This window comes from Rana temporaria, chromosome 8 (genome assembly GCF_905171775.1).
Source record: "Rana temporaria chromosome 8, aRanTem1.1, whole genome shotgun sequence".
Lineage (NCBI taxonomy): Eukaryota > Metazoa > Chordata > Amphibia > Anura > Ranidae > Rana > Rana temporaria.
The window spans coordinates 147,730,539-147,757,895 of NC_053496.1; the positions used below are offsets into that span (position 1 = coordinate 147,730,539).

A 27,357-nucleotide genomic window follows, 5' to 3' on the forward strand; every position below is an offset into this window, starting at 1 on the left:
CTGTGTTCAGTTAGGTGAATTTAGCTTGTCTTACTGTATCCAATATGGCTGCAATTGCAAATTTTAGTTCTAGCTCACTATAATCAGTGCAGGGGCATGTGATTAGTTAGATCTATTCAGTGTTTCAGCTGCTGCTGGTTCGATTGCTTCCTCTGCATTCCAGAGAACAGTAGAACTCTTGAACATAGGTGTGGAGCAATGCAGATAGCAGCATGAATATTTATACAGCCCTGGCCAATCCCAGGGTCTGAAGTCTACTGTGCGTCTGTATAAAAACTGTATAAAAAGTCTGTATAAAAACTTTGAGGTGCAGAGCTTCAGGGTCTTTTTTCTCCTGGAGAGGAACACAGCCTGAAGGGCTCACTGCCGTCCAGGCAGCGCTGCCATGTGCTTGCTGTTGGAGAGGCCTCAGCTGGGTTAGCTGAGGGGCCTGCATGCTGAAGCTACAGAGAGCTGACTAAGGCTGGGTTCACACTTGTCCTACAACGGTCCTACATTGGGAGCTCATGTAGCATGACGTGTGAAAATCAATGTTTCCCTATGAGAGCTGTCTTAACTGGTCCGACACAAGTCGGTCCGACTTTGAAACTACTCCCTGTACTACTTTGGTCCTACTTTGATCCTACATCAGCCCATTGAATATCATTAAAGTAGGATCAAAGTAGGAGCCTTGTCCTAACCATCCGACTTTTGACATCCGACTTGTGATTACAGCAGCAGTAAAAGGAATTTATCTCACTCTGGGATTGTTTTGATTGGTCAAAGAACAAGTCAGAGAACAAGTCAGACTATCACAAAGTCGGATCAAAGTAGTATCCTGTTCATGAAAGTAGGATGGATGTAGGACCAATGTAGGATCAATGTAGGACCAATGTAGGATCAGTGTAGGACCAATGTAGCAGAGCAAAGTAGGATCAAAGTAGTGTAGTAATGTGAACCCAGCCTCAGGCTATGTTCACACTACTACACTACTTTCATCCTACTTTGCTCTGCTACATTGGTCCTACATTTATCCTACATTGGTCCTACATCCATCCTACTTTCATGAACAGGATACTACTTTGGTCCGACTTCAATGATATTCAATGGGCCTGAAGTAGGATCAATGTAGGACCAAAAGTAGTACAGGGAGCATTTTCAAAGTCGGACCGACTTGTGTAGGACGCTACAAGACGCTCTCATAGGGAAACATTGAACACAGAGCAAAGTAGGATGAAAGTAGTGTAGTAGTGTGAACCCAGCCTGGGGGGAAGTCTTCTAAAGATTTAGTCTTGTATCACAGGAGACTGCTGTGGGAGATCTAGGAGACGTTTGGGCTGCTGTCACTCCTCTTGTGCTATAGAGTCTATGCATGTATTTAAAGGGGACATTGGCTGGTGTCCTACAGAGCTCAGTCTATCTGATTATTTGTGAAGGTACTCTTCTCTGATTGCTGTAATAAAGAAGCTTTTGTGTTTTTGCCTGCTTCTACTACAAAGCCAAGTCCACAGTTTGCTTTTGCATGGACTTTTGCTTTAGCTCTACAGAAGGACACTTACTGTCCTCATTTTGTACATACTGTAGTTATTTTTGGAGTATCCCACTAAATTACCTCAACCCTATCACAGTAAACAAAAAAAATAAAAATAAACACACCTAGACTTGTTATCGTGCCGAAAAGTGACTGTGATTGTGTGTCTGGCTGTGAGGCAATTACTGGCAAAAGGAATCCAGGCAATTCCCATAAGCTCATTTTGGGGTAGCGCTTCCAAAAAAAATCTGTTAGGGGAATATGTGGGAAGGGAGAGGTGAGCCCAGAGTTGGGCTTTAAGATTACCTATGTCTTTCTGTTCTCTATTTCTCTTTACCCCCACCCACTCATATCTATTTATTTCAATCTCCATAACAATATTGTCTCCTGCAGGCCTTTGGACAACTGCCTCGATTTCAACGTGATGACTTTGTTCTGTATCAGAGCAATTCCATCCTGAGGTATCTGGGACATGAATTTGGTGAGGCTTCTGATATTTTATCTTTTAATATTTTATTACATTCAAAGCTTTTGACAAAAATAGGTTTTTAACACCAACAATGTGTACACATGGGATGGTTTTAGAAAAAAGGTTAATGGCAAAGACATGACATTATAGATGTTCTCTTTCACCAGCTAAGCTCCAAGGTTGTTTTTTAGTTTTAGCTATTGGCTGATTAATTTGTGAGGAACACAAATAAGGGTTTCTTTTGGTGGTATTGTCTCTGAATGTTCTGTCTCTAGGGCAGGCAGCTAAACCTTCTTATCCCATAAACTTCAGATACCATATTTCTTTGATCTCCGTTTATTAGAACAAGCTAGGTGAAACTACAAAATAACAGAATGAGACCTCAATCAGTACAATATTGCATACAATACAGCATACATAGTAGAAACAACGATATACAATATGTGATAGTAAAACACTTTTTAAGTTCTCTAAGGGGTGATGGCGACAGATTGAGCAATACATGTCCTGCTCCCTGCAGTGTCTTCTCAGAGCATGGTGGCTGTTTTCACTTCCTGTGAAGATTCTACCCAGAATACCTTTGTTATGTCTCCAGGATACCTTTCAGGTTCAAAAAGGACAATTTACTGTGTGTACAATGTATTATTGCATTAGTAAGCAGAATTGTGTTTGTCTCAGGTTAGCTGTTACGCTTGCACCATCTACTGGCCAAACATTAATATAGTTGTAAATATTCTTATCTAGCTTTTATAGGATGTGACATCAAAATCGTCATATCCTCTTTAGCCAGGAAGTGAAGGTCTTTTAGTATCTCCATGTTTAAGATTAAGGCAGCAAGGCCTGCATGCAATCTGTCCCCATCCATGGCATCGGAGGTAAGCAATCTCCTTCTTCTTCCTCCACAGGCTTTTAGGGAGGTAGTTAGCCATCTCTGATAATGTTTATATGATGTGTTTATTATCGTATATTAATGTTATACCATTCTTGTTATTTCAATTTTTACTGCATATCACGTGTGTCATCCACATGTATATTGAAATCTGCAACGTGCCAATAAAGACACAAGATAAGAAACAGCAGTCTATTATTGTGTGCGCAGAGAAAGGTCATCTGCCTAAATAGCTACCCATAGACTCCGGGAGTACAGGAAGCGAGTCCAGGACAGTAAAACTCTGAGCCAGTAAAACTCCGTCCAGTAACACTACGGATAGTGCAGAGGGGAAGAGGTTTAGCCGCACGGAAGAGCTACAGTCTGCAACCAACTATACAGCCACTTCCATACAGCCAAGCAGCATACAGAGACTGCAGCCTTATATGCTTACTGCTCCCACAGGCCGCTACTCAGTCAAACAGCCATGTCACGCAGTAGCTCATCCTCGCTCAAAACCAGATCACAAGTTTACGGTTCCGAAGTGGCAAAGACCCAAGCAGCCTTTGCTGAGCAAGAAATGCAGATTAAAAAGGAGAAAGTGAGGCTAAAGACAGAGAAAGTGCAGCAACAGGCACAGCAAGAGGCACAGAAAGTGCAGCAACAGGCACAGTTAGAGGCCGAGGAAGCCCTCCTAGATGTCGCTCTGGAGAAGCTCACTGCAGAAAAAGAAGCTGCAACCGCCATAGCTAAAGCAGAAGCCCTGGAAGCAGCCGTGAGCCTCAGTGGTGAACGCAGCAATGTGCTTGGCTCAGAACAAGGAGAGCCAAATCCCTCGCAAGGCACGTCAGAGTACTTGCACCAACACTTCAAATCAACCTATGAGACCTCTCCTCTACAGGGAATAGACGGTTTCCTAGAAGAAACAAACCAAACACAGCAGGTAACAGAGCATGAGAGCAACCAACCTCCTCAGAGCTGCAAGCAGCAGAACACTGGTCAGCACATCACAGATCAAGCCTATGTCTCTGCACGCCACGACCCTCAACCTCCAAACCAACATTAGGATAACCCCTTTACTGCACAACGGTACGAGACAAGAAGGCCCAAAGCAGAAGCTTCTGACAGGTATGGTTGCACACCACACTCCCACTACAGTAGTACATCGCCAACATGCTCTGAAACCAACCAAGTTATAACAGACTTTGCCAAGTTCCTCGCCAGTCGCGATCTAATCATAAAGGGACTTGTAAAGTTCAACGATCGGCCAGAAAATTACAGAGCCTGGCGGTCGTCCTTTCAAAACACCATAAAAGGTCTAAACCTGTCTCATGACATTGAAATAAACCTCCTAGTCCAATGGCTTGGGAAAGACTCTGCCGAACATGCCAGTAGAATCAGGAACATTAACATAAAACAACCAGAATACCTAGCAAAGGTTATCACAAACTACGAGAATTAGCCGACTTGCTAGAAGAATTACTTCTTGCTTCTTGCTAAAGAGCCTCCCTGGATGCAGCCAGAGGGATTAAACCTTTGATTCTGAAGTTTCCTTACGACCTACAACAAAGGTGGGTCACATATGGTTCTAAACACAAGGAAAGGTTCCAGGTACCATTTCTACCATTCAATGTTTTTGTAGACGAGGGGCCAGATCCTCAGCCAGCGGTGCAAATTTAGTTTGTCCTAACTTATGTCATTTAAGTTACGTTGCCCTAAGTTGGTGTCGTAAGTGCCGTATCCACAGCGCATTTGCGTCTAAATTTGCGCCAGCGTAACTTAAATTCAGAGGCGTAAGGCGGGGTTTTTGCAAGTGGGAAGGAAGTGGGCGTGCTTCATTGTAATGAGCCGTGACCCCATGCAAATGAGGCGCCGGCCGTACTGCGCATGCGCGCACGAATCGGGACCTCACTGGGCATGTGCAGAACTGGTCTCGGCGCAATCAGTGAGATAGGTAAAAGGCCAAGTGTACTTAGTTTGAGGATCGCCCTGTGTGTAAAAAGCACCACACACACACACTTCCCTTGCAAAAGTATATCCCATTGTTCCCCTTCCATGAGCAATTTGCTTCTGCTCTGTTTGTTTGTGTGTTGGTAAGTTGTGTTTGTGAGAAAAGTGTTTGAGGAGTTGGAGAGTCTAGTTGTTGTTTGTTTTTGAGAAGTGTCTTTATTTAATTTGTTTGTTAGTGTTTTTGCTGATTGTTTTTTGGTGTTTGTTTTTTGTTTGTTTGTTGGTGCGTGTTTGTTTGTTTTTTAATTACTATTAGCTGTGTCCTTGTGTGTTTAGATTTTGGTTAGTTTTTTGTGGTATATATTTTTGTCAGGTTTTTGGGTGTGTATTGTAGATTGTTTGTCGGGTGTGTTTGTTGTTGCTGGGTGGTGTATGTGATGCCCCCCAAACGCAGGAAGCTTAATTTCACCCTGAGAGAGAAGCAAATTCTTGCTCGGGGCATTGTGAAATATGGGCGATTTCTGCATGGCCCTGAGAGCCAGAACACCACCCCGGCCAGGAGGAGGCAGCTTATTAAAAAAATCACCGACCAGATCAATGCGGCGGGGGGGGGGGAGACCAGGACCCCCGCTGGCATACAGAAAAAAAAAATGATCTGAGGAGCGTCGTCCGGAATAAGATGGCAAGGATCGACGCCCATACCAGGGGCACTGGAGGAGGGGGACCCTGCCCAGTCAGACTGACGGAGGAGGAATGGGCAGTGGCCCAGTGTTTCCACCCACAGCAGGTGGTGGGCCTGCCTGGCTATACGTCAGATGTTCCTAGGAGGACAGGTAGGTTTTTTTGTTTATTCTCTGTTGATTAGCATGTGTGGGTGGGGGAAGGGAAGATGTGCCAAGTGTGTGGTTCCTCAAACATGTGATTGTTTTGTGTCCTCCACAGATGGCCAGGAGGTTGCAGGCCAGGAGGTTACACACCAGGAGGTTGCACGCCAGGAGGTTGCAGGCCAGGAGGTTGCAGGCCCATCGGGCCAGGCTGCAGCACCACCCCCAAGACAGGCTGATGATGAGTCCCAAGAAGGGCAGGATTCCCCAGGGGAGGGGATTGGCCAAACCTCCACTCATGAGGAGGTTGAGGGGGAGGAGGTTGAGGGGGAGGAGGATGAGTGGGAGGAGGATGATGAGGGGGAGGAGGAGGAAAATATGCAGATTGGCCGGGAAGTCCTCCTGGCCACTGATATGATGACCTTTGAGTCTTCCCCTGAGGCTACCCCTGAGGCTGGCACCAGTCAGGCCACCATCAGGGGTAGCCCCTCCCACTTCTCCCCCAACAGGCCTCCAGTCACCAGGGTCACTCTCTCCCCCCCTGGGCCCGCAAGACTCAGCGGCAGCCAGGGGGCCAACCCAGGAGACCGTGGCTGTGGGCGAGCGTCTGTCGGCCAGTGTGGTGAAGGACAATGCCCGGCAGACCCGCACTCTTGGGAAAATACTTGAAAAAATTACGCAGATGGAGCACAGCCAGGGTGAAATGATGGAGGCACTCGGTGATGTGGCCACCAACTCAACGGCGGTCATTACATGTTTGAACGACATACAGACCGCCACAACACGCGTGGCCCATGAGCTGAGTGCCCTGACCCAGGCTGTGCAGGACAATACTAGGTCTGGCCAGGCCAATGCGGCTGCCCTCACTGCCTGTCTCACTCGCATTGCAGGGGCCATGGAGGGCAGGCCAGCAGGGGCGGCTCCTCCTTCCCCAGCTCACCCCCCCCAGGAGGCTCCTCCTTCCCCATCTCACCCCCCCAGGAGGCTCCTCCTTCCCCAGCTCACCCCCCCCCCCAATGGACATCCTCCGCGACGGCGTGGCCGTGGCCGTGGCCGTGCCCGTGCCCCTGCCCGTGCCCCTGCCCGTGCCCCTGCCCGTGCCCCTGCCCGTGCCCCTGCCCAGCCAAGGCGTAGCAATCGCCACCGCTAATTAATTTGCTGGGATACTTTTGTTTTTTTGTTTATGCATTTTTTTTTTTATTATTTAATTTGGTCTTCTGTACTTATGATTTGATTTATGTGTGTGAATGATGTGTGAATGTGGGGGGGTGGCATTCCTGAGAAATTAAGGGTGTCACCCTCAGTTTTGGTGGAGTAGGGATCCCCAGGACCAGGGAGAAGAGCAATCCCAGGTTCCTGAATGGTGTATGAATGCACAGTGACATAATTGGAGCCGTGGCGTGGCGTTACTGCTCCCAAGTCCCAAAGGGGGGGGGGGACTTGGATCTAATCCAATTCGATGTGCATGTGATGTGTCTGTGCTAGGAACCACAGTGGTGTGCATTCATGCATTATCATTGTGACTTTATTGATGTGCATTTACAGGGAAAAGATACATTCTTATTGTGACATTAATCATGTACGTTTACTGGGAAAAAATTCCTTCTGCAAAGCGTCTCCTGGCTGCTGTGCCCTCAGCAGACCGGGTAGAGTTGGTTGGGGGGGTATTGCCTGGGTCAGGGGTCAGGTCATCACATAAGTCAATATGCAGTCCCCTTCTGAGGGCAAAGTTGTGGAGTATACAACATGCCCCAATTATTTGGCACACAAAGTCAGGGGAATACAGCAGTGTACCCCCAGACTTATCCAGGCATCTGAAGCGGGACTTCATAAGCCCAAATGTACGTTCAACCACTCCCCGGGTACGTATGTGTGCCTGGTTGTAGCGTTGCTCTCCTGGGGTTTGGGGGTTTCTGAATGGGGTCATCAGGTGGGGTCCCAAGGCATATCCTGAGTCACCTGTAAGGAAAAAGACAGGAGGATATTAGTCATGCATGTGCCCCTTGTGATGTCAGCATCATGGGGGGGACATACCTGACACACATGTCACTCACCAATCAGCCAGCTGTCTCCATACATGTTCTGGTCCAAATCTCTGGAGATCTGGGTCTGCCGGTAAATATAACTATCATGGCAGGATCCCGGAAATTTAGCACAGACGTGCCAGATGAGGCCATGGGCATCTACGATCACTTGCACATTTATGGAATGCCAGCCTTTACGATTCCGGAACATGTGCTCAGTATCATGGGGTGGTTGTAGTGCCACATGGGTACAATCAATGGCCCCGATGGTGCGTGGAAATCTGGCAATGTGATAAAAGTCTGTCATGGTCTTTAAACGCTGATCCTCCTGGGTGGGTTTTTGAAACTGATTTCCCATGCGCCGCAGGATTGCAGGGACCACTTGGTGCACACACCTGCTGATGGAGGATTGTGCCATCCCAGCCACGCCTCCACTTGTGCGTTGGAATGAGCCAGTGGCAAGAAAATGCAAAGTTGCCAGTACTTTGGTGAGTGGCTGCAGTGCATGGGAGCGTTGTGTTGGGCTGGTAAGATCATCCTGAAGTATTGTTGTTAATTCCAGGATGGCCTCACGGGTAAATCTGTAGTTGCGGAATACTTCAGAAGCAGGCATGCCAAACAAATCTTGGCGTGGGCGGTATACCCTCTCCTGTGCCCTCCTCCTCCTCCTCTGTGCCCTCCTCCTTCTTTGTGCCTCTATAGACACTAATGCAGCTAGGATCATTGATGGTCCTGGCATTTTGGCAGACAGATTTTAGTCCTGAAAGTGTGTGTGTGCTGAGCTCTTCAGCAATGGTGTTGCTTCAGCAGACATTCAGACGGCATGTGTAAAATTAGGGCTGCTTTTATAAAGTGTAAATTCCCACCGGGAAACTAACAGGTGCGCACAGGGCGTAATCTACGGCGCACACACTTAATTCTGTGGATCGCCCTATCTCCCTCATTTGCATCTTTGCCTATCAAATAAAGCGGTGTGCCTAGCGTAATTTGCGCCCGAGAATGCGCCGGTGTAATTATTTTAGGTAGGACGGAAAAGCCGGAATTTCAGGCGCTTCTCGTTTTGAGGATCGGGCGCAAAGATACACGCCGTGTAAAATTAGAAAAATCGAGTTAAGTCGGCGTATCTCTTTTGTGGATCTGGCCCATTGTTTCAAAGCAAGCCAAGTTCTTGAATGATCCCAGCTTTGACTTTATACTGCCATCAGCCACGCCCCCTAGCTTTAAACAGCATAGGATGCCAGTGACAGTGAACAAGTCTCATGTTTCCTCTACAGATTTCTCCTATAGGTCTTCCAACATCGTTCACCCAGAGGACAAAGTCGGAGACCCTAGCAAGCAATGCCCTCCACACAGGAAACCGCACCCTCTACTAAAATGCAGGACCTTCAGGGAGAAGTCTCTGGAAGATCGCAAAGCTTTCCTAAGAGAGAACCGCATATGATTCAGGTGCTGCTCATCCATATCACACTTTGCCAAGGACTGTAAGGTTAGTGTATCATGCACAGAGTGTGACAAATCAGACCACAACTCAGCACTACATCCAGGCCCTGCTCCTTGGACCACCCAGCGAGCTAGCGATACCAACGAGCATGGCGGGGAGCACAGTTTACTGAAGTATGCAAAGATCCTGCAGACGGAAGGTCTTGTTCAAAGATCTGTCTTATTAGAGCTTATCCAATGGGTCAAAGAAACAAAGCTGTCAAGATGTATGCACTCTTAGATGACCAAAGCAACCACTCTATGGCTAGATCCACATTCTTTGACACCTTCGGTGTTAGGGGTCCAAGCTCCCCTTACTCTCTAAAGACTTGTGCGGGTACTGTTAAGGCGGCGGGGAGAAGAGCCACCGCCTTCTGTGTAGAGTCCATAGATGGCCAGACTCGTCTACCTTTACCCACCATAATAGAGTGCAACCAGATTCCAGATAACCGGTCAGAAATCCCTACACCTGACGCAGCAATTCACCAATCTCATCTAAAACGCATGGCCCACCTTTTACCAGAATATGACGAGCAGGCTCAGTTAATGCTGCTCCTGGGAAGAGACATTTTGCAGGTTCATAAAGTAAGGGAACAGATTAATGGTCCCTGCAATGCTCCCTTTGCCCAAAGACTTGACCTGGGGTGGGTCATCGTAGGGCACGTCTGCCTAAAGTCTGTGCACAGAACCGCCACGGTCAGTAGCATGTTCACTAACGTACTTGACAAAGGACGCTCTTCCTCCTTGCAACCATGTCATAACAGCTTCATCACAAAGAAACTTCCAGGTAGTACTCACATACCTTGCTCCTCTGTAGACCCAGACACAGATGACCACGCTTGTGACAGTGACCCAGACCACCTAGGATGTACAGCCTTTCATAGAACAAAGGAAGATCAGCAGGTAGCAATGTCCTTTGAAGATAGACTTTTCTTGCAAATAATGGAAAAGGAGACAGCCAAGGAAGAGTCAAACAATTGGGTTGCACCTCTCCCATTTAGACCCCATAGACCGCGTCTACCTAACAACAAGGAACAAGTCCTTAAACGCTTTGCCTCTCTTAAACGTAATTTCGAGAGGAAACCAGACATGAGAGATCACTTCTTTACCTTCATGGGTAAGATATTTGAGAATAATCACGAAGAGTTAGCTCCTGCCCTTAAAGACAACGAGGAGCGCTGGTACTTGCCTATATTTGGAGTTTACCACCCCAAGAAACCAGGTCAGATTAGAGTGGTGTTTGACTCTAGCTCTAGAGAAGAAGGCGTGTCGTTAAATGACGTTCTCCTCTCAGGACCGGATCTGAACAACAGACTAATTGGGGTGCTCCTCCATTTCCGCAAAGACTCTGTTGCATTCATGGCGGACATCCAGCAGATGTTCCACTGTTTTCTCGTTAAAAAGGAATACAGGAACTTTTTGAGATTTTTCTGGTTTAAAGATAACAACCCTTCCAAAGAAATCATAGAGTATCGCATGAAGGTCCACATATTTGGGAACGGCCCTTCCCCCGCAGTTGCCATTTACGGGCTTAGACGCTCGGCTCGCGAAGGCGAATCCATCTACAGGCCTGATGTGAAAAGGACTTTTATGTAGATGATTGCTTAAAATCCCTACCCACCGCTGAAGCAGCTATCAGTCTACTCAGGAGGGCGCAGGAGATACTACCCTGTTCTAACTTGAAGCTCCACAAGATCGCCTCTAACAGCGTAGAACTGATGAAAGCCTTCCCCTCCCAAGACCACTCTGGTGAGTTCAGAGACTTAGACTTAGGTTCTGACTCTCTGCCAACGCAACATAGCCTTGGACTACTCTGGGACTTAAGGTCAGACACCTTCACCTTCCAGGTTAGTCGGGAAGAAAAGCCCTTTACACGCAGAGGCGTTCTGTCATCCATAAACTGTCTGTATGACCCTCTTGGGTTTGTAGCTCCAGTCACCATTGAGGGTAAAGCACTTCTCAAGAGACAGTCAACTGGGATGATCCACTTCCCCCCGAGAAAAGAGATCAGTGGACAGAGTGGAAAAATTCCTTGTCAACCCTGTCTAACTTAAAGGTCCCTCGACCATATGCTCCTGTACAGTCTACAGAAGTCCAAGACCAAAGACTTTGTGTTTTCTGTGATGCTTCTTTCAAAGCAATCGCTGCTGTAGCTTACCTCAATATCAGGGACAAGAAAGGACAGTGCCATATAGGTTTTGTCATGGGAAAAGCAAAACTTGCCCCACTCCCAGAACACACAATACCTAGGCTAGAACTTTATGCCGCAGTGCTAGCCGTGGAGTTAACCGACACTATCACTAGAGAGATGAACCTAGAAATCAAAGACACTGAGGCCCCGTACACACGTCCGAGGAACTCGACGTGCCAAACACATCGAGTTCCTCGTCGAGTTCAGTGTGGGAGCCGCCGAGATCTCGGCGGGCCAACTTTCCTCATTGAACAACGAGGAAATAGAGAACATGTTCTCTATTCGGCCCGACAAGTTCCTCGTCGGCTTCCTCGCTGAAAAGTGTACACACGACCGAGTTTCTCGGCAGAATCCAGCTCCGATCGAGTTTCTGGCTGAATTCTGCCGAGAAACTCGGTCGTGTGTATGGGGCCTGAGTTCTACACTGACAGTAAAGTAGTCCTGGGGTACATCTACAACGAAACCAAACGCTTCTACGTATATGTCAGTAATCGAGTGTTGAGGATTAGAAGATCCACACAACTAAACACAATCCTGCAGACCAAGCGACCAGGGCTGTCCCAGCCAACTGTCTTAAGGACACAACATGGTTTACAGGCCCTGCATTCCTGTACAATTCAGAACAGAACACTTCTGAATCATAGACTTTTAGCTTGATAGATGCAGTCAAGGATGCAGAAGTTCGTCCACAAGTGTCTGCATAAGTCACGGTGGCTTCACAAAACCGACTCAAATCTCATCTGTTCTTTAGGTTTTCTACATGGAAATCACTCATTAGAGCTATTACTTCCTTGTCCCACATAGCCCGTTCCTTTCGGAAAAAGACTAATTGCAAGGGCTGGCACCGCTGTGAAAATACCTACTCAGTAACTGACCTAGAGCAATCAAAACATCTGATCATCTACACTGTGCAACAAGAGACCTTTGCTAGAGAAATTGACTGTATTCGCAACAAAGAAACAATCCCTGAAGACAGTGTCCTAAGGAAACTCGATCCATTCCTCAACAGCAGTGACCTGTTGAGAATAGGAGGTCGCCTTAAAGAAGCTACCTTGGAGCACCACGAGAAGCATCCTCTCATTCTCCCAGCTCAGCACCATGTCACTGCCCTGCTTGTACAGCACTACAGTCAAGTCAAACACCAAGACCGGCTATTGACTAAAGGAGCTTTGAGGACTGCTGGACTCTGGATAATAGGAGCAACAAGATGTGTGAGCAAGTGTATCTTCAATTGTGTCACCTGTCACAAACTCCGGGGACTCAATACAATCCCAAAAGATGGCTGACCTTCCATCTGACAGACTCAACTCAGACCCTCCCTTCACAAGTGTGGGCCTTGACGTATTTCAGTCCTTGGTCCACTACTACTCGCCAAACCAGAGGAGGTCACGCCAGCAGCAAACACTGGGCAGTTATATTTACTTGTATGACTGTTCGAGCTGTTCACATAGAGTTGATTGAATCAATGGACACTTCCAGCTTTATCAACGCTCTCAGGCGCTTCATTGCCATTAAAGGTCCTGTTAAGCACATCCGCTCTGATAGGGGCACCAACTTTGTTGGAGCGGTCAAGGAACTTCAAATCCTTTCCAATCTAGACAACAACGTAGAAAGGTATCTCAACCAACAGGGATGTACCTGGACATTTAACCCTCCTCACTCTTCTCATATGGGTGGTGTGTGGGAAAGAATGATAGGCATAGCCCGCAAGATCTTGGACTCCATTTTCCTTCAAATAGGGAATGCCATACTCACGCATAAGTGCCTGTCCACCCTTATGGCTGAAGTCTCAGCCATCATAAATGCTAGACCTCTGGTCCCACTTACCAACGATCCAGAGGAACCCATGCTGCTGACACCTGCAACTCTAATCACTCAAAAAAACAATACGGTCAGTGCTCCAAATGGAGAGTTTACAGATAAAGACCTTTTCAGACGTCAATGGAGACAGGTGCAATGCCTAGCCAACACCTTCTGGGACAGATGGAGGAGATATTACATCCAAACCCTACCACTTAGGAATAAATGGCAAGTTAACAAACCAGACCTGAAGTAAGGAGATGTGGTGCTCGTTAAAGACTGTCAAGCACACAGGAATGACTGGCCTTTGGGACTTATCACACAGACATTTCCAAGCAAAGATGGACATGTCAGAAAGGTCGAAGTTAAGACTTCCAAACAGGGTGAAGTAAAGTAATTTTTTAGACCCATATCGGATTTGATTTTACTTGTGTCTAATGACGCTGGTAGTGGCGTTGGTTAACGCCAGACGGGGAGTGTTATGTCTCCAGGATACCTTTCAGGTTCAAAAAGGACAATTCACTGTGTGTACAATGTATTATTGCATTAGTAAGCAGAATTGTGTTTGTCTCAGGTTAGCTGTTACGCTTGCGCCATCTACTGGCCAAACATTAATATAGTTGTAAATATTCTTATCTAGCTTTTATAGGATGTGACATCAAAATTGTCATATCCTCTTTAGCCAGGAAGTGAAGGTCTTTTAATATCTCCATGTTTAAGATCAAGGCAGCAAGGCCTGCATGCAATCTTTCCCCATCCATGGCATCGGAGGTAAGCAATCTCCTTCTTCTTCATCCACAGGCTTTTAGGGAGGTGGTTATCCATCTCTGATAATGTTTATATGATGTGTTTATTATCGTATAGTAATGTTATACCATTCTTGTTATTTCTAGTTTTACCGCATATAACGTGTGTCATCCACATCTATATTGAAATCTGCAACTTGCCAATAAAGACACAAGATAAGAAACAGCAGTCTATTATTGTGTGCGCAGAGAAAGGTCATCTGCCTAGATAGCTACCCATAGACTCCGGAAGTACGGGAAGCGAGTCCAGGACAACCTTGCTTGCTAACTACTTCATGGGCTACACACACACAATGCATGAAATAATAAACTGAACTGAAGCAATACCAAAAAAGAACACTAGATGGAGCCTGTACGCCAAATGATTGTCTTGTGTAAATGAATTACACATCTAGCATGTAATTTTATCAACACAGATACAGGTAATCAGAATAGAAGTCTGGTGGACAGAACACCGAAGACTTAGTTCATTTTCTATGAATTAGAAAACAAAACTTTTTTTCTACCATCATGTTTGCTTCAGCGACATGTGTAAACAATAGCTACAGTGGGGTAGATTCAGGTAGGGCTGCGCACTGTTGCTTTAACGTTTTAACGCTACGCCTCCGTAAATTACTTGCGCTACGCTTCATTCACGAAGCAGTAGCTCCGTAATTTGCGCGGGCGCTCCGTAAAACTGCCCGGCGTAAGCGTGCGTAATTCAAATGATCCCGTAGGGGGCATGGATCATTTAAATTAGGCGCGTTCCCGCGCTGAATCTAGTGCGCATGCTCCGTCGGGAAACTTTCCCGACGTGCATTGCGGTAAATGACGTCGCAAGGATGTCATTTGCTTCAACGTGAACGTAAATGGCATCCAGCGCCATTCACGATTCACTTACGCAAACAACGTAATTTTTAAAAATCGCGACGCGGGAACGACGGGTATACTTAGCATTGGCTGCCCCTGCTAATAGCATGAGCAGCCTTACGCAGAAACCGACGAACGCAAACGGCGTAAAATGCGAACGCAGGGCGCACGTACGGTCGTGAATCGGCGTGAGTATGCAATTTGCATACTCTACGCTGACCACTACGGGAACGCCACCTAGCGGCCACCGTAAGAATGCAGCCTACGATACGACGGCATAAGAGCCTTATGCCAGTCATATCTTAGGCTGCAGTCGGCGTATCGAGCTTTCTGAATACAGAAAAGTCGATACGCCGGCGCAACTAAGCAATTAACATTATCTATGGATACGCAGACGCAATTGCTTACTGAATCTACCCCAGTGTCTCACAAAAGTGAGTATACCCCTCACATTTTTGTAAATATTTTATTATATATTTTCTGTGACAACACTGAAGAAATGCCACTTTGCTACAATGTAAAGTAGTGAGTGTACAGGTTGTATAACAGTGTAAATTTGCTGTCCCCTCAAAACAACTCAACACCCAGTCATTAATGTCTAAACCACTGGCAACAAAAGTGAGTACATCCCTAAGTGAAAATTTTCAAATTGGCCCAATTAGCCATTTTTCCTCCCCGGTATCATGTAACTCAGTGTTACAAGGTCTCATGTGTGAATGGGGAGCAGGTGTGTTAAATTTAGTGTTATCGCTCCCACTCTCTCATATTGGTCACTGGAAGTTTAACATGGCACCTCATGGCAAACAACTCTCTGAAGATCTGAAAAAAAAAAAGAATTGTTGCTCTAAAATGGCCTAGGCTATAAGACGTTTCCCAAGACCCTAAAACTAAGCTGCAGCAAGGTGGCCAAGACCATACAGCGGTTTAACAGGACAGGTTCCACTCAGAACAGGATGAAAAGCAGTGAAAAAATAGCGCAACCCCAAAATTTATATGAATATATGGTGATTAAAAAACAAAACACACAAAGGTGAACAGAAGTTTGAAAAAAACTAAAAATAAAAAATAAATTCTACAATAGAATTGCTAATATCCATCAAGAGATTATAGCAATCTCAAATACTGATAGCTGGAGACATTAAAGTCCACCAAAACAGATGAAAAATAGCTGGCTTCACAGATGATATAATTGGATCTTCCAGGGCATACATGTACATCCGCATGCAGAGACACAAGATAATATTCGGGCAAGTTGGCCCCTTACCATGAAAGATGGATCTCTGTTAGGAGATCATACAGGCAAATAGTGCAGATTCCATGGATCACAGGAGTGCAGGAGAGGTGGATCTGTCCAATTTAGTTCACAGGAACACTGATGATCAACTCAACTCCACTCGTTCACAGCTCTCCCAGAGATGGCATAATTAGCAGGTGTAATTGGAGGAAAAAAGAGGCTTCATAGTGCATTACGTTTGATAAAGTTCATAAAAACCTCTTTATTAAAAGTTGCTGCAGTGGACATCAGCGTTTAAAATTCACATAATCCATATGCAAAGCGGTTGGTTAAAAAGAAAGAAACCAATATCTGTCTGAGACATATAATCCTTTCAGCAGTCAGTGAATTACCAATCTGCTGAGTGATGGCTGTGTCTGATACTGGGGCTCCGACCGACGCAGCGTTTCACCTGATAAGGTTTCAACTGGGAAAGGAGGCAGTGCCAAATCTAATGCCCCGTACACACCATCATTTTATGTGATGAAAAAAAAATGGCGTTTTTAAAAACGTCACTTTAATTGACCGTGTGTGGGGGAAAACGTCGTTTTATGTCTTCTAAAAAACGACCAAAAAAAATTGAAGCATGCTTCAATTTTATGTGTCGTTTTTCAAAACGTCAACTTTTACTTCACAGAAATTGACCGTGTGTAGCAAAAACGTCGTTTAAAACAAAGTTTTTTCACCCGCGCATGCCCAGAAGCTACTTATGAAGCAAGCTTCAATGGAAAAACGTGGTGAGCGTAACCTCGCTTTGCTAGAACATTGTGAGAAAAACGATGGTGTGTAGGCAACTTCGTCTTTGAAAATTGAAGTTTCAAAAACGTCATTTTTTACTTCACAGAAAATGTCGTTTTTTTTCATCACATAAAGTGATGGTGTGTACGGGGCATCACTCTTTATATATATAATATTTGTTTAATTTTTTTCATGTTATGTTGTTTGCATGAGATCATATATATTTATATGTTTAATTACTGATTGTGTTAAGAGGGAATCTGTGGGATTTATCCCCATTAACCTTTTCACTATTAGTTTTTCTTTTTCACATTTGCTAAATTGCAAACCATTTAGGGAAGCTCAAGTTCACTATTGCTTTACATACATCCACTCAGAACAGGCCTCACCATGGTCGACCAAAGAAGTTGAGTGCACGTGCTCAGCGCCATATCCAGAGGTTGTCTAGGGGAAATAGACGTATGAGCACTGCCAGCATTGCTACAGAGGTTAAACGGGTGGGGTCAGCCTGTCAGTGCTCAGACCATACGCCGCACACTGCATCAAATTGGTCTGCATGGCTGTCATCCCAGAAGGAAGCCTCTTCTAAAGATGATGCACAAGAAAGCCCGCAAACAGTTTGCTGAAAATAAGCAGACTAATAGGTAGATTCAGCTACGTTGGCGTAACTTTGCGGTGGCGTAGCTTAAGGACGTGTCCGGTGAGTCTGTACAGACGACCGAACACGTCCGACGGACAGGTTTCCAGCGGATAGATTTCTTAGCATGCTAAGAAATTTTTATCCGCTTGAAAAACGGTCGGCTGGACAAATGTCCACCGAAAAATGTCCGCTAGGCCGTACACACGATCGGATTTGTCTGCTGGAACTGATCCGCGGATAAATCCCAGCGGACAGATCCGGTCGTGTGTACGGGGCCTTACTAAATCTACCTATAAGGACATGGATTACTGCAACCATGTCCTGTGGTCTGATGATGAGACCAAGATAAACCTATTTGGTTCAGATGGTGTCAAGCATGTATGGCGGCAACCACACAAGTAGGTAGATTCAGGTACGGCTGTGCAATCTTAAGACGGCGTAGCCTAGGGTGTTTACACTACGCCTTAAGTAAGAGAGGCAAGTACATGATTCTCAAAGCACTTACCTCCTTACTTAGGGCGGCGTAGTGTAATCGCGGTGGGCGTAAGGGCGCCTAATTCAAATTGGTTGGAGGGGGGTGTGTTGTATGGAAATGAGGCTTGACCTCAAGTTTTTTACGTTTTTTGCTACTGCGCATGCGCCGGGCGCCTACATTTCCCAGTGCGCATTGCGGCTAAGTACGCCGTACGGGCCTATTGATTTTGACGCGGACGTAAACGACGTAACTCCCGATTCGCGGACAACTTACGCAAACGACGTAAAAAATTTGAACCTCGCGGCGGGAACGGCGGCCATACTTTAACCTTGTTATTCCACTTCATAGGTGGAATAACTTTAGGCCGCCTAAGGCCTTATGTAAACAACGTAATTCGACTGCGGCGGCCAGGCGTACGTTCGTGAATAGGCGTACAAGCTCATTTACATAATCGACGCCGGCCGAAATGGAAGCGCCACCTAGCGGCTATCCGAAAAATTGCAATCTAAGATAGGACGGCGCAAGCCGGCCTATCTTAGATATGTTTAAGCGTATCTCTGTTTGAGCATACGCTTAAACATACGGCGGCCTAGATTCGGAGTTAGGTCGGCTTATCTACTGATAAGCCGGCCTAACTCTTTCTGAATCTACCTAAAGGAGTAAAAATATGACAAAATCATATCAATATCTCCTCTGGACATTCCAACCGACCAATCTCCATTTGAGTTTTTACAGTAGCAGTAAGTTTCCTTATTAAAATCGGGCCTGTAAAAATAATTGCTGCTTATTGTTTTACCACTTCCCACCCAGTCTATAGCAGAATGATGGGCGGGTGGTGCTCAGCAGTGCCGCCTATCAGTTCCCAGCAGTAATTCCTATCAGTGTCACCCATAAGTACCCATCAGTGCAGCCTTTCAGTGCCACATAGTGCCACCCATGAGTTCCCATCAGTGCTGCTTATCAATGCCCATCAGTGCTGCATATCAGTGCCTCCTATCAGTGCCACCTAATCACTGCCGCCTTATCAGTGCCCTTCAGTGAAGGAGAAAACATACTTACTGTATTTATTGGCGTATAACACTCACTTTTTTACCCTGAATATAGAGGGTAAATTGTGCCTGCGCGTTATACGCAGGGGGCTGTGGAATGTTGATTTCCTGAAACTTCTCTTAAAGTTAGGGTGCGTGTTATACAGGGCCGGACTGGCCTACCGGGAGATCGGGAGATCTCCCGGTAGGCTGCCTGTTCTGAGGCTGGTTTCAGTTGCGGGGCTGCAGTGTTCTCTGTCCCCTCGCTCCTGTGTATTATTACGGAGCTGGCTGGCTCGGTCTGTGTTTGGCTGTGCCGCTGTAACACGGTCCCGCCCCCTAGAACGGCTCATGTGATAGTAGATAGAATCAGTGTTCAGCCTATCACACAAGCCGGTTTAGGGGGGCGGGACAGTGTTACAGCGTCCCCTTCGAACACAGACCCAGCCAGCTCAGTCAGTGATGATACATGCTACTGCTAGATGCCGGTACAGTCCGCCCTATGTGCCTAATAGGAGGAGGATCGGATTCGGGAGGGTGGCTGCATATAGAAGAAATGAGCTGCCTATATTCCTCAATACAGCCGATGATCGCTTGCAGGGGGGAGAGGAGGAGAATCAAGCATTCCGCGGCTGTATGGAGGAATATAGGCAGCTAATTTCTTCTATATGCAGCCACCCTGCTTCTCCTCCTATCAGGTTCTCCTTGAAGCCCCCCCCCCCCCCAAGTGTCCCCCCCCCCAGTGTTCTCCTCCCCACCACACTCTCCAGTCCCCCCACAGTTCTCTCTACTCCTGTTCCCCCCCAGTGCTCTCCACCCCTGTCCCCCCCAGTGCTCTCCGCCCTTGCCCCCCCAGTGCTCCCCACCCCTGTCCCCCCCCAGTGCTCTCCACCCCTGTCCTCCCCAGTGCTCTCCACACTTGTCCCCCCCCAGTGCTCTCCACCCTTGTCCTCCCCAGTGCTCTCCACCCTTGTCCCCCCCCAGTGCTCTCCACCCCTGTCCTCCCCCCAGTGCTCTCCACCCTTGCCCCCCCCCAGTGCTCTCCACTCCTGTCCCCCCCAGTGCTCTTCACCACTGCCCCCCCCCAGTGCTCTCCACTCCACCCCTGTTCTCCCCTTGTGCTGTCCACCCCTGTTCTCCCCCCGTGCTGTCCACCCCTGTCCCCTCCCTGTGCTGTCCACCCCTGTTCTCCCCCCGTGCTATCCACCTCTGCCCCCCCCGTGCTGTCCACCCCTGTTCCCCCCATGCTGTCCACCCCTGTCCCCCCCCCCAGTGGTCTCCACCCCTGTTCCCCCCCCGTGCTGTCCACCCCTGTTCCCCCCCCAGTGGTCTCCACCCCTGTCCCCCCGCCAGTGCTCTCCATTCCTGTTCTCCCCCGTGCTGTCCACCCCTGTTTCCCCCCCCAGTGCTCTCCACCCCTGTCCCCCCCCTCCCCAGTACTCCCCACCCCTGTTTTTTCTGCCCCCCCCAGTGCTCTCAAGCTCCACTCATTGCTCTCCAGCCCCCCAGTGCTCTCCACCCCTGTTCTTTTTGGCTCCCCCTCCAGTGCTCTCAAGCTCCCCCCCAGCACTCCCCCTGCATTTTGCCCCCACCCACATGCTCTCCAACCCCGCCAGTGCTCTCAAGCTCCCCCCTGCATTTTGTCCCCACCCATGTGCTGTCCAACCCCACCAGTGCTCTCCACTCCCCCCTGCATTTTGTCCCCACCCATGTGCTCTCCAACCCCGCCAGTGCTCTCCGACCCCCATAGTGCGCTCCAGCCCCTGTACTTTCCACCCCTGTTTTTTCTTGCCCCCACTGGTGCTCTCAAGCTCCCCCCATTGCTCTCCACTCCCCAGTGCTCTCCACTCCCCCCTGCTCTTTGTACCCCCCAGTGCTCTTCAGCCCCCGTGCTCTTCACCCCTGTTCTTTCTCCCCCCCAGTGCTCTCAAGATCCCCCCAGTGCTCTTTACCCCCACACTCTTAGCCCCCTTAGTGCTCTCCAGCCCCCCTTTCAGCCTCCCGTGCTCTCCACCCCTGTTCCTTTTGGCTCACCCCTGGTGCTCTCAAGCCCCCCCCCCCCAGCACTCTCCGCTCCCCACTCCTGTGATCTCCACTACCCCCTGCTCTTTGCCCCCACCCATGTGCTCTCCAACCGCACCAGTGCTCTCCGCTCTCCAGCTCCCACCCAGTGCTCTCACTTCCCCAGGACCAGAGGACAGGCTGACTGGGGGCAGAAAATGAGGATGGCTGAAGGTGCAGGTGGCCACTCCATCTCACAGCAAACAGATCCTCTGGAAGGAGCACTGTCCCTATCCAATACGAGAACAGACCCTGCCTGCTGCTGGCAATCATGGATATCCTGCTGGCATGGAAGGTACTGTACCGAGCATCAACAACACACCTTCCCACAGACAGGGACTGCAGACATGGGGCATAAGAGGGGCTGCAATGATGGGCACAGTTAGGCTACATTCGTGGGCACAGTGAGACTGCATTCATGGGCACAGTGAGACTGCATTTGATGGGCAGAGTGAGGCTGCAAATATGGGCACAGTGAGGCTGCAATGATGGGCACAGTGAGGCTGCAATGATGGGCACAGTAAGGCTGCAATGATGGGCACAGTAAAACTGCATTTATGGGCACAGTGAGGCTACAATGATGGGCACAGCGAGGCTGCAATGGTGGGCACAGTGAGGCTGCAATGGTTGGCACAGTAAAGCTGCATTTGATGAGCACAGTAAGGCTCCCCCCACGTTCTGAGTTCTTGGGGTCCCCCTTGATGATTGACCACTTTTAACTGAAATTTGCTTTTTAAATATAAAGCCCTATGTGTATTTATATCTGTCTTCTCTACATATAATACACTCATTAAATGTGCTTTAAAATGTATAGTTTTCCCTTTCATGAACAAGAAAATAATGACGTTATGATGTTGGGCTCGTATAATAATGCTGTGGGGCTGGTATGACATTTTTTCCAGGGCTGGTTTTTATTCCCAGTCCGGCCTGGTGTTATACAACTGTGCGTGCTATACGCCAATAAATACGGTATTTACAAATTATATAACAGAAACGTTTTTTTTTCTAATTTCTTGGTCTTTTTTTTTATAAAAAAACGCAGAGGTGATCAAATACCACCGAAAGAAAGCTCTATTTGGGGGAACAAAATTATGAAAATTCTGTTTGGGTACAGTGTACCATGACCGTGCAATTGTCATTTAAACAGCGACAGCACTGAAAGCTAAAAATTGGCTTGGGAAGGAAGGGGATGCAAGTGCCTGGTATTGAAGTGATTAAAAAACAAAGTTTACTGCCTTGCCAATGTATAATCTTAATGAAAATCTCTCCCCGTGTAAGAGCTATTAAATGTTGTTGTTTTCTGTAATTCACTTTCACACGGTCAGACCGTTCAGGTCCGCCTGTCAGTTTTGTCGGCGGACCTGAATGGCCACTCCATGCATCCCCTTCCTAGATTTGAAGATTGGCCTGAGGGACGGGAACATTTTCACACGCACCTTTCGCAAGGAGACATCGGCCAATACCTTATTACAGGCCAATAGCCATCACCCACTCTGGCAAAAGAATAGCATCCCCATAGGGGAATTTATCAGGATTAAACGGAATTGTTCCGACAAATCAAGCTATGATACTGAAAGTAGGGGAACTCTACAACAGGTTCAGAGAACGTGGCTACACCCATAAGCAGATAAGATTTGCCAGAAAGAAAGCAGCTGAACGAAGCAGAAGCAGCCTCCTCAGTACAAAGCCTAAACCGCCGGCACTCACCGGTGGGGGTACCAACCCAGTGAGGCTTATTACCACATATGGCCCCCAATGGGAAAATGTGAGACATCTGTTGGAGAAACACTGGGGGGTCCTCATGGGAAATAAAACGCTTGCCAAAATTGTTGGCATCAGCCCTCAAATGGTAGCAAGAAGAACAAAAAATCTAGGGGACCTCCTAGTTCATTCCGAGTACACTAAACAGTCGCAGATCTCCTGGCTATCAGAATATCCCCGCAGCATGGGAATGTTCCCATGTTGCAAATGCCAGATATGCCCATTCGTCCATAGGACGGACACTTTCTGCGACGCAAAGGGTGAGATCACATACAAAATTAAGGGGCTCATCAATTGCACCACAGAGAGGGTCATATACATGCTCACCTGCCCATGCCCCAAAATATATGTGGGCAAGACTAAAAGACAACTTAAGGTGAGGATCGGTGAGCATATTAGGGACATCAGGAATGAAGAAAGAGAGGAGGAGAAACGCAGAAAAACTGGACACATGGAAAAATTCCATGATAGTCCAATAGCCAGACATTTCCTACAATGCCATGGCGGCAAACCTGATGGCCTCAGGGTCAAAGGTATATACGCCCTGAGGTTATCTGCGAGAAGAGGTGACTTCGACAAAATATTAAACCAGAAAGAAAAGTGGTGGATATACACTTTGAAATCTTTGGCACCTTTGGGAATTAACACCGATTTCAGTATGCAACCTTTCCTTTAATTCATTTCAACAAATTACCGTGTATTATAGCCACTTACCTGCTTTCCTGTTCTCAGCATTCATATCACTATAGGAACAGCCTTTTTAGAATGGCTTGGTACTAGATACACGGCCACGCAAATATGGGACACTTAGATTTCTCCAATAGTTACTGTATTTTGTGTACATACACATACACACATGATAATTTGCTAAATGGAAGATAAGCCATGCCATCATTCTATCTCCCATGGAGATTCACTTACAATCCCAGCGCATTCCTGATATGATTAGGTATTGATGGCCATCATCTATGGCCAGATTCACCCGTTTGTCCGTCTAATGTCTATTGTGCGTTTCTTTGTTTTGTTTTAATGTCTCCCCGCTAGTTAAGTATATCTATAATGATCTGTATAGCCAGGCACCAAGGGAAAGGGGCCCCCCCTCCCTTTTTCTAGGAGAAACAAATTGAAATAAAAATTTTTTCTTTCCCCTGTTTTCTTCCTGGCACATTTTACAAGGTGGAGCACATATCACAACTGCATTCTTTAAACGCATGATAATTTAAAGAAGAACTTTACCGCCTTGTCCCTGTACCTGCATCTCAGGTCAGTACCTGTCAGCCTTTACGGACAATATACACTGTTGTCAAACAAACACTCCGAGAATAACTTTAGGACTTCAAGTCCTGGAGATTGGGCGTGCACAATAAGTTGTTTAATAAGGAGTGATGCACTGCTCATCTCCAAGCGTCCAGACGAAGCTACGCAAGTCACTTGCGAAACGCGTTGACGTCATCACGCTCAGACACCAGACACATCCATACACTCCCCCTTCCAGCTGGGGGCGGGTGACGGAGGGAAGACTATCAGCCGAAGGACTTTGAATGGACTCTCCCCTACTGTTTGCCGGCTCTATGCGCACCTGCACAGACAACCACTCAGGTTAAAGTGTTGCTGGCTATCTGCCTTTTCAATCCGTGGTGCAGGTCGTACTCTCGAGAGATTCCGTTTCCGTGTGGTGTGTCCCCTCATCTACCGGAAGCATCATACAGCAGAGCACAACTCCCACGTTCAATCTGAAGAGCCGCTGTTATAATCTACCTTGCAGCGGACTCAGCTGGTAAGATCCATCTAAGTATTATCTCTACAGCGTTAAGCCTGATAAGTGAGGATCGCCCATCATTGGACCCTTTACATAGGAATGTTGACTCACACCAGAAACTAACTCGACTCTTTAGAGCAGGGGTCTCAAACTCAAATTACCTGAGGGCCACAAGACAAGTTTTCATATGCCATGGAGGGCCGCATGCAAACTTTCAAACTTCAAAAACAACAGTACTGGTGTCAGCGAACACATTATTAACCCCCAGCACTGGTGTCAGCGAGCGCATTATTACCACCAGCACTGGTGTAAGTCAGGGTTTGACAAATTTGCTTGGAATCTCCGAGCCAGCTAAAAAAGTTAGCAGCCAGAAAACGCACCCTGTCCCGACGAGCTTGCGCGCAGAAGCGAACACATACGTGAGCAGCGCCCGCATATGTAAACGGTGTTCAAACCACACATGTGAGGTATCGCCGTGATTGGTAGAGTGAGAGCAATAATTCTAGCTCCTCTGTAACTTAAAACATGCAACCTGTAGATTTTTTAAAACGTCGCCTATGAAGATTTTACAGGGTAAAAAAAGTTTGTCGGCATTCCACAAGCGGACACAATTTTGAAGCGTGACATGTTGGGTATGAATTTACTCTGCGTAACATTATCTTTCATAATATTTTAAAAAAATGGGGATAACTTTACTGTTGTCTTATTTTTTTAATTAAAAAAAGTGTAATTTTTTTCCCAAAAAAGTGCGCTTGTAAGACCGCTGCGCAAATACGGCGAAACAGAAAGTATTGCAACGATCGCTATTTTATTCTCTAGGGTGTTAGGATAAAAAATATATATAATGTTTGGGGGTTCTAATTAGAGGGAAGAAGATGGCAGTGAAAATAGTGTAAAATTACATTAGAATTGCTGTTTAACTTGTAATGCTTAACTTGTAATACCAACGGCCACCACCAGAGGGCGCCAGCTCACATCTGGTGGTAATAACTTGTAATACCAACGGCTCACCACCAGATGGGGCCAGCTCAAAAAAAAAAAAAAAAAAAAAAAAAAATATTTTTTTTTTATTTTTTTTTTATTTTTTTTTGCTCCCCTCACTTCCACCCTGCCTGGGGGCCATTTATAACTGGTCCGCGGGCCGCAAATGGCCCGCGGGCCGGTACTTTGAGACCACTGCTTTAGAGACTACAACATAGGAGTGGGACGCTGCACATACATAACCAATTGGTTTAGCCATCAATTCAATATAGTTAATAGCAGTCCCCCGAGTCCAACCCCAACCCTGCAGGTCTATTTTTGTTTGGTTTGGTCAAATGTGCATGCAGGCATAATTCACCACATGGTGGGCCTCATATCCACGTCCTTTTGTCCCTACCATTAGCTGTTCACACAGCACCCTTATTTTTCAGACCTCTCCAGGGCGCCTTCTACCCAGCCTGTTCCCCCTCCCCGCAGTGTCACTTCTGTGATTTGTTCACCCATTTACCAGGCCGACACATATAGCCACATGTGGAATTTGAGATAGGGATTGCCCTGGTGAACCCTCACAGTAGTGACATTTATGTGTCCGGACTGTCTGAGTTTTATGTGTTATATGTTTGTTATATGTTTATTTGTTTGTAAGTCTGACATCAGCTATACTGCCTCAGCGGTAGCATACCTTTTTACCCACCAACTCAGCCATGTTTTCCATGTTTCAGTACAATATTTATATTTTCCACTGTGTTTTGTAGTACTTTCATATCAATAAATTATTGAGATTAATTGTTTCCTCTGAGTATAGACCTTGATTTACCATAAGTAGCCTCTTTCCTGGGGGTGACCTTTCTTTCTTAAGGGTTCCACCCCAGGCCTTTTGTATATTTGGCCACTCCATGCAAGCCTATAGAGCGTCGGATGTCAGCGGTGACCACTGACATTTGACCTGATCCGCTAAAATCAGATGTATGGCGATACGTCGCAATCCCTCCATGGTGGATCAGATCAGGTGAGATCTGATGAAAACGGACATGCTGTCCGTTTTCATCAGATCTCGCCATAGGAGACAGCGGCGCTCGACAAGCCCCTCCCTGCTCAGTGAGCAGAGAGGGACCTGTCATCCGCCAGCTCAGCAGAGATCAGCGTAGAGATCTCCCGCTGAGCTGGCAGGAGCTGGCGGACTTCGTAGCGATGGAGGCTGCCTCGTCTGAATGAAGCCTTATTCTTCTTTAGAAGAATACTGTCAGCTCTGACATTTCAAGGGGCTTTGTTCATATATAAAAAAAATTCAAACAAAGTTTCCTGCAAAGTAATAATGTTTATACTCACCCGTCCCTCTGGCCTTTTCTCAGATCTTCATGAAAAGGTAACCCATATGTGTCCCATTTATTTACCTTACAACCACCCCTCCTATAGCCTCCGGCTATAACTACCAAAAATTAGACACCAGAAGTTGGGAAAAACTGGCCGTTGTACGGCCCCTTTATTAAAGTGAAAAATAATTTAACATTATAACCAGAAAATACGACATAATCTTATTTGGCTACCGATCCTTGGAGGCACTACCTATAAAATCTTTTTAACCTTATATCTGCTTAAACACTACCCTGGTCCCTGCCGCATTGCACCGGCTCGGGGACGACCACCTTCAGCCAATATACCACTCTCGCTTTCCAGTTAATCCACCATAACTGGTATTCACCGGGGACCCATGCCTCCGATGTGTCCCCACCCATCAAATTCCAAAAGTGTGTTTAACAATGCCCCCAAAGACCCAACCGCCACAGCGCAAAGTGTGAAACCTCACACCTTTGTACCCCAGCAAAAACAAACCGCTCGTTGGATGCCCTCTTGCAAGCCCAGTGACCACA

The 27,357-nt window shown here is 47.0% G+C and overlaps 1 protein-coding gene across 1 annotated transcript in view; it reads left to right on the forward strand.

Moving 5' to 3' along the window:
• The window catches only part of LOC120909159 (glutathione S-transferase P 1-like), a 206,210-nt gene that overhangs the window by 130,701 nt on the left and 48,152 nt on the right, over positions 1-27,357 (forward strand). Inside the window, exon 4 of the mRNA XM_040320865.1 lies at positions 1,904-1,991. Coding sequence (XP_040176799.1) covers positions 1,904-1,991 — 88 coding nt within the window. The remainder of the gene's footprint in view (positions 1-1,903; positions 1,992-27,357) is intronic.